At 49.4% G+C, this 13979-nt stretch overlaps 2 protein-coding genes across 2 annotated transcripts; one reads left to right on the forward strand and one right to left on the reverse strand.

Annotated features, from left to right (window-relative positions):
* Positions 1–936: 936 nt before the first annotated feature.
* Positions 937–2299, reverse strand: FMAN_00567 (uncharacterized protein; the record flags this gene model as incomplete). Its single annotated transcript, XM_041828286.1, has 2 exons — positions 937–981; positions 1037–2299. 2 exons carry the CDS (start codon positions 2297–2299, stop codon positions 937–939), a joined length of 1308 nt encoding a protein of 435 aa, XP_041675898.1.
* A 9139-nt stretch (positions 2300–11438) lies between these two features.
* FMAN_00568 (uncharacterized protein) lies at positions 11439–13277 on the forward strand (the record flags this gene model as incomplete). Its single annotated transcript, XM_041828397.1, has 1 exon — positions 11439–13277. The coding sequence occupies one exon, from the start codon at positions 11439–11441 to the stop codon at positions 13275–13277; it is 1839 nt and encodes a 612-aa protein (XP_041675899.1).
* Between the last annotated feature and the right edge of the window lie 702 nt (positions 13278–13979).

A 13979-nucleotide genomic window follows, 5' to 3' on the forward strand; every position in this document is an offset into this window, starting at 1 on the left:
TCGTGATCTAAGATGGCGCACGGAGCGGCACACGAGTAGACGCACCCATAAGGTAACCAGGATTGGTTCCGATCAAGGGTCACATGCAGCAGCAGTGCGGCAACATGCTACATTGTGGTTGGTAGAGGTTGGAACAAGGTGGTGAACGCATGTGGCGTCTGGGGAACAAGACGTTCTCTAACTAAGACCATCACGGAACGGGACTATTCTATCCCGTCCAACGACCACTCATTCATTCATCCAGCATGTCGATCAAAGAACAGTCTGTCACCTCACAATTTCAAAGAAGTGCTACCAAAGAATGCAATTATCGTACTTAAAAGACACTATACACTATCCAAATCACAGACATTACATAGACAAGCTAAGCTCAAAGAGGGGGCATTTCTATTCCAGGACCCAACGACGTTGACCACTTGATCTCATTGCTGTCCAAAAAGATTCTTCCATCGCCATCTCTTCGGTTAGGGGTATAAAACACCTTGAGGGCTCCTCCCAATGCAAAATTGACAATCGCTGGCTGCATTCGTCTGTCGCCAAACAATGGCTCAGGGCATGATCCTTCCGTGAGGAGTCCAATGTAAGAAACAGGCCAAAATGCAATATATGGAGTACTTGCTGACATAAGAAAATAAAGTAAAACAAATACTGTTAGAAAAGGACGCTGAGAACAAGACAAGCCAGTAGATCGGCTGTCGGAACGTTCTTAGGTCCTTGCTCATCCAGCGTTCCCAAAAGATTCAATCCGGCTCAAGAAATTGGAGAAAGCCTGCTCATGCCAGCCGCCGCGCACCTTATCGATATAATCAACCAAGGCCCAACAGCTTGCGCTCGTCCGTGGCCCGCGGCCGAAAGGTCCCAAGCTCTATCACCCAGAATATTGACAAGAAGTTCCAAAAACGCACATCCTACTTGACTTCGTCAAGTAGCACTCTTCTAAAAGTATCGGACAGTAATCTTTTGGCCTTCAGAAGCAGCAGTCTACAACAGAATGTCAGTATTTCACCGATGTCACAAGGGGACAACAATAACTTACGGTGCAGCCAGTTCCCTCGCTCCACTGGCCGTTGACGTAGGAGCACTTCTTGTTACCGCCCTTGATCTCAATGTTGAAGTCAAGGAGGGCAGTGCTGGTTGGCGAGTTCTGGAAAATGGAGACAAAGGTCAAGCCGTTCTTCATGCCAACGCCGAGAACAACAGGTGCCCAGTTACCGGCATCCTTGCCCGTGGAGCTGTCCCAAACACAAGCCTCCTTGACAGTGTAGCCCTTCTTGTTGACGTAGTATTGGGCTGAGGTGCCTACACCGTCCCAGACATAGTACTTGTCCTGATTGGGGTTGCAGACATCGACGCTGCTACCAGGCTCAGCGACAGCAGGGATAACCATGTTCTCAGTTCCGGGGTAGTCAGTTCGGCAAGTGCACACCTGCTCGTCGAGGTCGTTTTGAATAGTGACACCACCGACACCAGATTCGCAAAGAGTGTCGTAACCGTCACGGGTCAGTTCGAGCTTGCCGTCCTTGTTGCAGTAGAGTCCACCAATAGACTCACGCTCGGAACCTTGAGCAGAGGGCCACTGGGTCTTCTGGTAGCCAACGGGGCAAGCGTATGAGCACATAGCACCGGGCTTGCAACCGTCGCCAGAGATGGCAGTGTCGATCTGGTAGATAAGCTTGGACACGGAGCTGTAGTCAGGGCAGTACTGGATACCAGACCAGCCGCCAAGGTTCAACCAGTCGAGGGCAACAGCACCATAATCTGAGGGGAACTCGCTGCAGTCGATAGTACCGCTCTCAAACTTCTTGTCAACACCAGTGGCGCCGCTGGAGCCACTGTAGCTGGAGCCGGAGCCACTTGTCTTAGGCTTGGAAGACTTAGGCTTGGAGGCCTTGGATTGGGTGGCGGCCGGGGCCGAGTAGACAGCAGTAGTAGCCGCAGCAGTCTTGGACTCGTAGAATTGAGCGCCCACCTCCTTCTTGGGCTGAGAAACCTTGGCGGGCTGAGCAGCACTGGTGGCAGGAGCTGCGGGTGCATCGTAGGTAGGGTTAGACTCGCCAACAATGACGAGGCTACCACCATCGAGACCAGCCTTGGCGGCCTGGATGTCGATCTCCTCTCCACCGAGTTCATAGACGGTCTCGGTAGCGGCGACAACGTACTCGGTGATAACATCAGGGTCACGCTTCTCGACCTTAGAGCCGGCGTGGCGGCGAGCGTGCATGTGCTGGTGCTGGTGATGCTGGGCGGTAGCACCGGCGGCGAGCGTAGCCGCAAGGGTGTAAGTGATGAGGTTCTTCATGGTGATGGTTCAACCTATATATCTAGTTCAAACTTGTGATTAGCCTTCAACCTTTTCCTGTTGCTATGAGATGAGTCCACAGTGCATGTTCATGAAGGAGAGCCAATGAGACATGAGAGTTTGCGCGGTGCATCATTTGCGCATGTATAGACATGAAAAGGGTCCTGTCGTCGAGTTTGCTGTTGCTTCAGGTGATCAGGCGAGAGGTAGTTCGTGTGTCCTGGCTCATGTTGCTTTCCCATCCCAACATTATTCATCTTGCGACTCCATCATCGCACATGGCCCGTTTCCACCAACAATTGATTTCCCTCGAGTTAACCGTCATATTTTTTCGAGTTTCGCAGCCGACAGTCGTTGTATTTGTGATGATTGTTGTTGCTCCATGAGTTGATATGACTTGAATCTTGCCTCTGCCACACCGGCCTCATCTCCAATCGCCACTATTCCCCTTCTTTGCACATCGACTAACCTTTTATTGTCTCTTAAAGAATGTTGTGTTTCTGAAATTTAATCCAATCCCCTCGACGAAGTGAGCGACTGCTGTAAAAGCGAACGTGATGAGGCAAGAAGCCGGGGAAAACAAAAAACAGTTGATAAATGAGTGTGGGAGAGAGTAAGTAAAGATGAAACTCTCAGTTGGCAAGGAAGGAGCACACGAGGAAAGCAAGAGGAACAAAGCGCCTGGGGTTCACGGAGACGAAAGGGGATAAGAATGAAAAGAGGTCCAGCGTCTTGCCCAGGATTGGGGAGGGACCAGGGACTGGGGGAGTTAGGGGAGGCCTACATACAGAGAAGGGGGGGCAGACTAAGGTAAGGAGCATGAGCAGGGGGTGTTGGTTAAGTCCAAGAAGAAGACCACCCAGAAACCAGGATTAGGCGGACCTCACCAAGAGATTGGCATCCGAAAAAGCTGGGCCCCGTTGATGAATGCGCACCCGGCGACGATGAGGTCTGGGACGCAAGCAGGCCCTAGAACGTGTCGTGAAGTGAGACATGACACCGAGAAAAATACCAGAAGCGGTTTTATTTTCTGTCTCAATCAGTCTAGCATCAGTTCCAGAGTCAACGCCCATACTCTGGATCCTGACATCTTGATCTACCTCGGTCAAGGGAGTTCCTATTTAGCAAAGTATTCAAGGGGGTGACCAGCTTCCAAGTCCAAGGGAGGCCGGGAGATTCACAAGGAGGGGAAGACGCCAATGAGACCAACAACAGTCCAGGGGATGCTAGTAGGAAATCGTCTAGAAACCAACGCAGGACAACCAACTAATACATAATGTGAGCGAGTTCATGACAGGCCATCGGCTCAACTGTTGTCGATCCTGCTCAAGAGTCGTCTGCCAGGAACGGGGGAAATTACACCTTTTTTGGTTTGGTGGGTATCCGTAACCTTCCATCACAGACCCATCTCTATGCCTCTGGTTGGCTAGCACAAGTTGACCCCTGTTCTGGTCCATCCATCGCATGTCCCTCCCCTGTTCCTGTTAGACCATGCGCCATGCCCCTCAGGAACCAGGCACAGTGCTGGCGCAGCATCTGGGAAAAACACACACCTGCCAAAACAAATCGCATTTCCGTCCTCATTACCAAAATAGAGCTCGCCTGACAATAGACAACGAAAGTGAATAAAGGCGCGCATGGCTACCTTAGTACCCAGGCAATGTAATAAGTAGGTAGGTATCAGCCAATAGGGTCTTTGCGCCAGTACTTCGGAACATCACTCATATTAAGAGAGATCGATATTTCCCCCTTTCCTTTGTTCGCTTGCGCATGAGAACATTGTCAACAACAATCAATCAATCAATCAATCAATCAATCTTCTGTTCTTGGTCTCTTGGCCCGTTGCTGGTTACATATGCGTCTTACGTACCACTCCAAGAACTGCGGATGTACGCATTGTCATCTACGCCCATGCAATTTGCCTACCCACCGCTGTCGTCGTCATGGCATAAATTGCGATGAACAGATCCCCGTGTCCTCGCTTGTTGTATCCACAGGTAGACAGGCAAGCTGCCTACTAACATACAAGGAAAACAGGGGAATTATACCGCTACTCCCACAGCAACCGATCACTCAGTACGTAGAGGGCCGCTAAACGGTACTTCATACAATAGCGCGCCTATGTAGCACTGAACCCAACACGATACCCCTTTCCGCCGTCTGATCACACTGGATCTACGGATAAGCAACTGTTTAGCTTAGGGTCGGCCTTGGCTTTGGTTCAGTCCTCATCCGCGAGTTCAGTTCATTCAATACAGGCCAGATCTAAGCTCTGGGTCTTTGGGATAGTTCTGCGGGGATCTAAATGCTATGAAGCGACTTGACTGAGTAGTTCATCAATCGACCTTATGACACAGCCGGTCAGACCATTTTTCTCGAATTATGAAGCCCAGGTGCACACCTACCTACCCTCGGGGAGCAAGAAAACACAAGACCTTCATATAGGGTGCCAGAATAAACTCAGTAAAAGATATCCTAAACTTAGTGTAGATATTCTAAATTTGTGTGAAGTTACCTAAGTCTTTTTGTCATTTAGGATCAAGGTCTCGAGTTTTCTTTCCTCCCCTAGCCTACCTACCTACTTAGACATGGGGTCTCTGTGGAGCTCTGTTCCGCAATTGCAGTACAGTGCATGTGCTAGCCTAAAGCCTCAGCTGCATTTCACTTTCGGGTACCTGGCACTAATCTTCTAAATCTGTTACTCTCGGGTTCTAGATCAGAGAGACCCTTCAAAACTCTCTTTGGGGTGACCGTTAGCCGTTTCACAATGAGGCCTGGCGGTAAAGCCAATCACGAAGGCGAGTTTTACGAGCAAACCCTCATCTCAATTGATAGCCGCCAGTAACAACCATGAATCTCCAGTTAGAAAGATCTCACTCTTGCCAGCTTCTAATACCAATATTGCTGGACACGTTCGACACCCATACATTCATCTGGTTGGTTGCTGGTTTAATGAGGTCCCAAGCCATTCTTTGCAAATCAACAACCAAGCTCGTTCAAAAACATACAATGTCGTGATGCGCGGTTCGTGACTGAATGCATCCTGTCTGGCTTTGATCCACCGAGCGTCAGAATTGGATCGGCATTGCCGCGTCCTGTTAATTCCCTGACTGCCTCAATAATTGCTCATCCTGGTATTCGCCAAGCGAATTCTGGCTGGATGCGAAAATAACAGTTGTTGGCATCCAATCGACAACGCCTCGGCAAATACTTAATCTTGCTTCCTTGCTCGAGTCATCGCTGTCTCTCCTGACGCTTCTCTGGGCGGGATCGTGGCCAGACTTACAGCAGCCCCCCACTTTGTTGAGTCTGACTGTCAAGGTTATCCTTCTTTAATCACTTCTTCTTCTTCTTCTTCTTTGTCTTCCTGGTGTTTCTAAAACGGTGAAGCCCCCTTTTGGACAAGCCAGCCCAAGTCTTGGCATTCTTGTCTTTCTTCTTTTCTGGTTTTGCATCGCAACCAGTTTGTTTACAGCTTAGACCAACTTTCTCCTTTTCTTTTCTCTCCACTTTTTGCCTGCTTCCCCTTGCATTGGCCTTCGGGTCTTTCATCGGCTGGATATTGTCGGTTCGGCGGCACACGTCAGCACCTAATTTCGTCCTCTCCTCAATATGTTGTTGACTCGCTGACCGCCGCCACATGGTTTCGTCTTGTCACAGTGGCTGGATGTGTCTTTGCAGAGAAGCATGCTAGTGTGCCTACGGATCAGTAACAGGTAATCCGGTATAAAAATATTCAAGAATCAGCCAAGCATGTACGTTGCCCCTGAAGCTCAAGGGCTAGGTAGATCCCTCTTTCAATGGCTTTTCTTTTTGCACAAGTACCTCTGTAACACAGACCTCGGAAAGCAATGAAACTTCAGGCCTTGACAGAATATTCCAAAATATATTCATCATTAGTCCCCTAAACTTACAGCAGCTTATCTAGATATTTATTATTATTATTTTAATATATATATATATAAGTTATTGCTTATTGTTACAGTCCTCAAGAGTTTTTCCCTCTCCTAGCCAGACCGCCTTGAGCGTCCGAAACACTGCTTCGGGATACTACCCCAACTAATAGGAGCTAGTTAGGTAGATTTTATATGTACGACCTTGGTACAGACTGTCACTTCCCTTGAATATGTTTCACAGCGTTGACATTGTCTATATATCAAGACTCCTTTTACTGTTGAGTCTTCTTTGTCCTTCCAGCCCACTGATATGTCTAATTTCGTCTTGCAATTTGGCTAGTGGCCATGAAGTCGTGCCTGTTAACCAAAGTAGCACATATCGAATACGAACTATCTTGCATGAAGTTGATATCTGTTGTGATCTGTAGGGCACAGTATGTCCGCTCCTGTGGTTGAATTAGTACCATGACGGAGCTGACACTTTCGCGTTTCCCAAACATTCGTCATCCGTTTGCTTCGTATACTTTAGTTTAATTGGTTCTGGTTACATGATACGATTCATATGACGTGGAGCTGCATTCCACTGTGGTGGATGGTCTCAGTTAAGTCGATACCAGTTACCATGTGTTGATGTGCAGTGTGCAGTTCATGGTTCCCAGGGCAATACACTACAAAGGTGTGGGAAACAATGGTTACACTTCCTCGAATATAAGTAGGCTAGAGACTCGGGGAGTGGTTCGAAGTTTGAAGCTGGGAATATCCAATCAACTGCAACGACGCCATTGAGTGCCCATCATAATATAATATACTGCCCTGGATACAAGGTACTTAACACGACTCATCACGATGCACGAATGATTCAAGGCACCTTTTCAATTATGGTTCTCTAATTTAGCACCGCCTACCCTAAACCTCGACACGGTCGTATTGAGGTCGACAATGGTCCTCTGACTTATCCAACTCCTATTGAATTTCTACAATCCCGAGTCTACAGGAGTCTTATACCTACTCCGTATGTGTTTCTGTTCAGATGTGTCTTGGAAATTCCAAAACTACCGAAATGCAACCCGTGAGCCGGCAGTGTTGCAACATCATCAGCATCAAGAGACAGGGCACAGCTGTCGAATCACATAAGCCAGATAACAATACAATATCTCAGTCAGACATCTAATTAAACCACGAGTCAGCGCAAGAATGCGGTTGTTATCTAGGTCTCAAGATATCAACTCAATGGTGCTCATCATGGGAAAGATAAAAAACCTCACCTGAGACAACTTGCAACAGCTAGGAGCCCAGGACAACGGCCCCATGAATGAACATGACAATAGAAGCATGGAAATTGTGACAGGACGACCCAACGACAAAAAGACTATAACAGGAATGTACATTGTTACCATTTGTTCATCCTGGCCATGGCACGCAATGACTCAGATTCGTGTTGAGTGGAATGAAGTCTTGAGGTCTGACTTGCATCATGACTAAACCACATTTCAAGCAGACCACATCTGGCTGACCTGCAGGATTGATGAAGCCCGAAGGATTCATTCGTGGAGAGCAAAAACTATGGTAACACGCACGCCAGGCACGCCTTAGGATATGTGTAACTGTACATGTAGAGATTACAGACAAGTAGCAATTATTAGTCCATATCAAATAGTAACCCCTGAACCAGGAAAAGCATTACACAGCTGGGGAAACCTCACTTGAAGGCTACTGTTCACGCACGCTGGATATGGGTCGAGGCGGCTGTACACAAACACCAAGAATTGTATGAAACGGGACCGAACAGAGCAGCCAGAAATAACAACCGTAAGTCACCCCGTCGCTTTCTTGTCGAAGTAGCAAAGACCACACGTAGCTTTTGAAGGGACGCCTGCAGTAATTACACCAGCAGAACGTACATGACAGGCTTGTTGTCCGACCACTTACCAGCTGAAAAGGAAGAGGCAGTGTCCAATCAGTTCAATTACATAGGATTCTCACCAAATCGACCGGGCTGAGGCGTTTACACAGGGTTTAACAAGGCACTTTTTGGGGAAACATCTTGACATGGGAGTATGTCGAAGGGTTCAGGAAAGTCACCAAGGCCCAGATGGAATTGGGACATCACTTTGCGTTGGTATGAACCTGTGTGTACCAAGGCCAAAGTGCCGGGACTGTACAGGGAAGCTGGATGACGAACTTGAAAGCTCCATGGCGGAACTAACTTGACAGTACACCACTATTTGCTCTTTTAACGAGCACTTACGGAGGTAAACGTCCTTAAGATGAAACCATGAATATCACTCAATATTGGTTCAGAACAAATCGGATATCATTGAACAGAAAATAGCCTTGCAAGCGCTGAACAAGTTCAGTTGTTTCCGGTGAAGCGAACCTGATTGTCTCACAGCCACAACAGCAAGTGGGCGGTTTAATGTTATCACTGTGACGTTGACGGTGAATCAAGCCGCTAAAGACGAGAAATGGGGAATACTCGTGAGATCAGCAACTCTCCAGCCTCCCAAGCCTGCGAGTCTGCGAGCCACGTTAATATCGTGCTAAAGCGCATGGAACTTGACTACTGACTTGATGCTTGATATAAACTGAAAACGTGATCTGATATGAGTTAGGGAAGCTACTGATAAGGAGGCTGTCATTGCGATGGGCATAATTTACAAGCATCATGATATGCTTGCTACATAATGCCTAATTGCACGGCTTTGGCTGACAAGTTTAACCTGCACAAGAGTGGCGTGCATTGTGGCATATTGCTACAAGGCACCGAGTCGGATACCATAAATTGACAAAACCCTCAATACCTTAAGTTTTCCAGGTTTTGAGTACCTATCCATCAGCCTCTCCAACCAGCTTTGGAAGTCTCGGGTGAACACAGAGAGTTAGTGACGACAGGCGTGGCGGAGTAGAAGGCTGGATGTTAGCATTGCTAGGATCAGCCACACCACTACAGATGTACCATCGAGTGGCAGGATTTTCTGGACTTTCTAGGCTTTCCCACACGCACGCCAACGCCGAGCATCATACGGAGTAGGGGTGCCACAGTTGTATTTTGAGCATGGTTCATGGATATGAGGTCCATTTATGAGGCGTTTGATCGCACCGCCACCATTTAGTTCACCTGAGGGAAGTTGAGTCGAGCAAGGATTGGTTCAGCTTCGTTGCCCCCAGTCCCCTGAACCAATGCTACCTGGGTACCTTGGCTCAGGGAAACAGAACAGAGGTTGAAGACAAGCCTTCAGCTGGGGGCGTTTCGATAGATTGAGATGGTAGGTTCATGTGATGTCTACTCAAAAAGATGAGAAAATCTGAGACTACTACAAACCAGAAGGGTTGGCCATTGTGAACTATTTGCCCTCATCTTGTTTCTCATTGCAATGATCGAATGTTAAAATAGGCTCGGACAGAGCGGGCGACAGTAAGTCTTCATTCACTGTTCCCACGTTTCTTGTTCCTTGTTCATTTTCTCGCCTTTGAGGCAACTCGATCCGCCTCTCATCCTACGATAGAGCAGTGACATGCCGCTTATTACGATAGCTTGTGGAACCTGTTTGCCTTGTCGATTTGGAGAACCCGAAGGTAATCAGTGGGTCGTCCTGAGACTAGATATCCGATACTCTCGACCCAAGTACCAGTAAGTCCTTCAGTATCCGAAGTGTCATAAAGAAGAACGACGCCAGAAGCAGCTGTCGTCATCTCCCGCTCAGCGTGGAAAGGGAGCGTCTTCCCGTCTGTCCTTCGTCTTGCAGGCACATGCTATTGACTGCGGTAAGAAGGTATATGTGCGCCTCGGGCGGCCCCGTCAGAGGCCGAGATCTTGACATCGAGTTCCGCAAAGCAAGGGCTGTGCTTGGGGTGTAGGGTCAAAAGATGCGAGAAGAGTGTTGAAGAGGCGGCTTGCCAATAAAACAGCACATCACTGTCGATGATGACTCCATTGGGATCGCGATTGCAAGATGCAGGCAAATCATCCACTCCAGTTGGACGGTGGTGAATGTCTTGGCTGGCTGACCAAATGATGGATGTTTCCTCAGCAGGGAATAGCGGTACCTGACGTCAAAGTACCTTGAAACGAAAATCAGTCACTTTCAGTTAGACCTTTCCCCAGCACGTTTCTAGCCGGCCGCTTCATACCAGAAACGTATTCGCATCACCCACTTCTGTCCGCTTTGGCGCTCTTCGGGCTTTCACTTTGGGCTGTGGTCATCTTCCGCTCCGGGGCGTTCCCCAACCAAGCGCGTGTTTCCCTTTTCCCTATGTTCCCAACTTCTCACTAGTTTTTCGCGTCGCTGGCGTGTTTTGTTGGCTTCACTGGGCGAGACACCGTCACCAATATATCTCGTTATACATCATCTCTGTGAATGATTGTCGCGTGAAATAATTGTGTTTCAGGTACCTAATCAGCTTGTTTTAATGCAAGCCTTCCCATGCGGCCAATGCTACAGGCTAGGTAGGAGCTGCATATGGTACATAACAGTGCTTTCCCAAAACAATAAAGAAACATTCGTGACGGGATAACTTAAGGTAAGGAAGTTGACAGGGTACATCGGACCCAAGGTACCTACCAGGTTTCTGGCACGATCCCACCTGAGAGACAGGACAGGCCTTTTTGGAAGGAACCAGCCCGGCAGCTGTCAACAATCCACTGACACACCCACACACTCTTTCTCTCTTACGTACCCCACTCATTCAACCCGCCATGCTTTGTTATCCAATCAGAGAAGGTTCTTACCCACTTGCCCACTTTCAGAGGCCCTCACTATCGCTCATCGCCCGTCTTCGCCTCGCATCTCTCTCATCGGCCGCCTTGTTCACTTTCTTTCTCTACGTCTCCTTGCACAACTCTCCTTCAGTGCTACATCGTCATTACTGTCAACCATTCTCACGGATACATTGGCTCATTGTCATTTCCCCAGAATACTTGCCTTAAATCGTTCGTCCTGCACGCCACTGTATTGCCGATTCTCGAGCCTCAATTCTGTTTGTTGCATTCCTCGCCTAAGCCACCCACTGCCCACAGCGTAAACCCGCCCACCCAGTGCTTGCTTCTTCCTTTACTCGCCTCTCTGCCCTGACCCGGGGGAAAATATCAGCTCTCGCCACGTCTCCAGCCACACATTAATCCATCTCGCCCCGATATGTGCCTTTGGCCCAAGGCTGTTGCGACATCGAAACCTCGAAATTGATCGCATGCTGGATCAGATTTGCATTTGAAAACCCCAATTCTCTGCTTTCCATCTGCCTCTATGGCATCGGACGCTTCCGCCTTTGCCGCGATCGACCCCCCGCCCGCAACGCGCGCAGAGGCGACCCCTCCTGCTATCATCCCTTCAGAAGACGCTGCTATCAGATTGCTCAAACGGCCTCGTTCACCGTCACCTTCATCGCCGCGCTCCCTCGTCGCACAGTCGCAGGGACTTTTGGGACTTGGATCACCGGCCAAGTCTGCCCGTTTGGCACTCGCGTCGAGTATTTCTCCGACGCCTTTGACCGCGGCAGCTGCCCTCGAGGACGAGCGCCGGCGACGCGAAGTTGACGATCACGACGACGGGACACGGGCCCCAGCACCCACGAGCGACAATCCTAGCCACCGAGTTCTAACTTCCCTCATGTCTGGAGCGGTTCAGGCTATGAGCCGTCCTGCTGACGCGCCTCAGCTAGCACCAACAGCTGCCATGGACCCGTCTCCAAAGCCTATAAACCCCGTGTCGCTGGCGCAAACCGCGACAAGTCAGGTCGAAGAGCATGGCGCACCAAGTCCACAGAGCACCAACAGCCTCGTTGGGGTCCCCGTCACCGAAAGCCCGACTCCAATGGAAGTGGACGCCCCTAAAATTGATCAGCAGCAGCATCACCAGTCGTTACAGCAGGTAGTCGCGCAGGAAGAGAGGCATCAGCCTGGATCCCTATCGTACCCCGGCTCTCTTCAAGCTACGGGTAACCTGACAGAAACCCCAACTCGAGGGATGAGCTTCCCGATGCCCACCCCAGGCCAGACATCTCCCACATCATCTGGGTCAAAGAAGCATAAATGTCCTTACTGCAATACTGAATTTACACGCCACCACAACCTCAAGAGTCATTTGTTGACGCATAGCCAAGAGAAACCATACGTATGCACGGAATGCCAGATGCGTTTCCGCCGTCTGCACGACCTCAAGCGTCACGGTAAACTGCACACTGGTGAGAAGCCCCACGTTTGTCCCAAATGTGACCGAAAATTCGCTCGTGGCGATGCGCTTGCTCGTCACTCTAAGGGCGCTGGTGGCTGTGCAGGGCGACGATCCAGCATGGGTAGTTTCGTTGATGACAACGATATTGAGACCAGTCTCGGCGAAGCTGATGAATCGGCCATGTCTGGACTTGCGTACGATAACCCCGAGGAAGATGAATTGAGACGTCAAAGTTTACCAAGCATCACCGCCCAGCACGTTACAGGAGCACAAGTGGATGGCTACAACACCCATGCTCGGACATATCCACCACCTGGTGCTCGACCTGGGACTGGGGGACTTTATCCCCCCAATGTTAACCAAAACCAGGCCAATTCCAACTCTTCTCAGCCTGTCGCCAACAACAGTGCGGGGCACAATTCTACCGCGGGAATCGCGTCCGTTGCGGCCGCCAATGCGAACATGTATTCTCAGACTGGTATTACAGAGTCTCCAAAACCATTGAGCCCTGGGGTGCAAGGACATGACTCCAATCACTTGGCGCGCCAGCGCTCTCCTAGCTTGACCCAGCAACTGCAGCAGGCGCAGTTCGGACGTCGAGCATCGGATTTACAGTCACCACATAACTCGCAGCCCCGACCTAAGCTTCCCGGTTTGTCGCATCCTGAGTTCGCGGCGCCGGGGTCAACCGGCTTCTCCCACACCCGGAGCGGCAGTGGCGCGCAGTCTATCAACGACAGTGGAAACATGTTTGCTCAGAGTGATCCGAGTGTGTGGGCGTATGTTCAGGCGCTAGAGGAGAAAGTCAAGGCGCTTACAGACAAGGTTTCGACTCTGGACCATGTCGTTGCAGACTTGAAACAACAGATGGAAACACGCGATGCCGCTGCGGCGGCTGTCGCCAAAGTATAACACAGCGCTGCGTTGCACCCATCCATAAGTGCTTCCTCACTGCGTTACTATATACCAAAGCACACTGAGACGACCTTCGTTTTTTTCATCTTGAGAAGTTTTTTGGCACGGTGCTCAGGGAGGCGTTTATGGGACATTGGGACATGCTTTTTCTTATTTATAGTTTTTCCTTTTCTGTTTCTGTGGAAGGTAGGGACCTCCACGCTAAAAGAACGGGGCACGGTCTAGTCATGATTATCCCATCATTATTTCATGTAACATATTGTTGTTTTGTCCAGATCAGATAGTGTGCCTCGTGGCAGCAAGGATCCATCCGCTAGTACAGGTGTCAAAGAGTTGTATTGTGCATAGTGGAAGCTTTGTATATAGAGAGTCTAACTCGTCGAGGGCCACAAGCTGTTACAAGAGTGAACCTAGCAAGTGATTAAGTTCTGTTATCGTTTGCTGTGTGTTGAGGATATGTTGCTTGTTGTTGGTGGCTAGCCGAGGCTCATGGAATTTGATGGTTCCTGACGGGGAGCAGGGCGCTGACTGGGGAATAATTAATTGGAGACTTTGAGACACAGCACAGTTGACACCAGATATTTACTCCACTGTAGGAATATGGATCAAAGCCATTAATACTTTACAACTATTCTCACAAAACACTACATAGTTATAATTCAAGAGCAAGGCTCAAGTAAGGCACACGTTGAATCATGC

This window comes from Fusarium mangiferae (assembly GCF_900044065.1).
Source record: "Fusarium mangiferae strain MRC7560 genome assembly, contig: FMAN_scaffold001, whole genome shotgun sequence".
In the NCBI taxonomy this organism is placed as follows: Eukaryota; Fungi; Ascomycota; class Sordariomycetes; order Hypocreales; family Nectriaceae; genus Fusarium; species Fusarium mangiferae.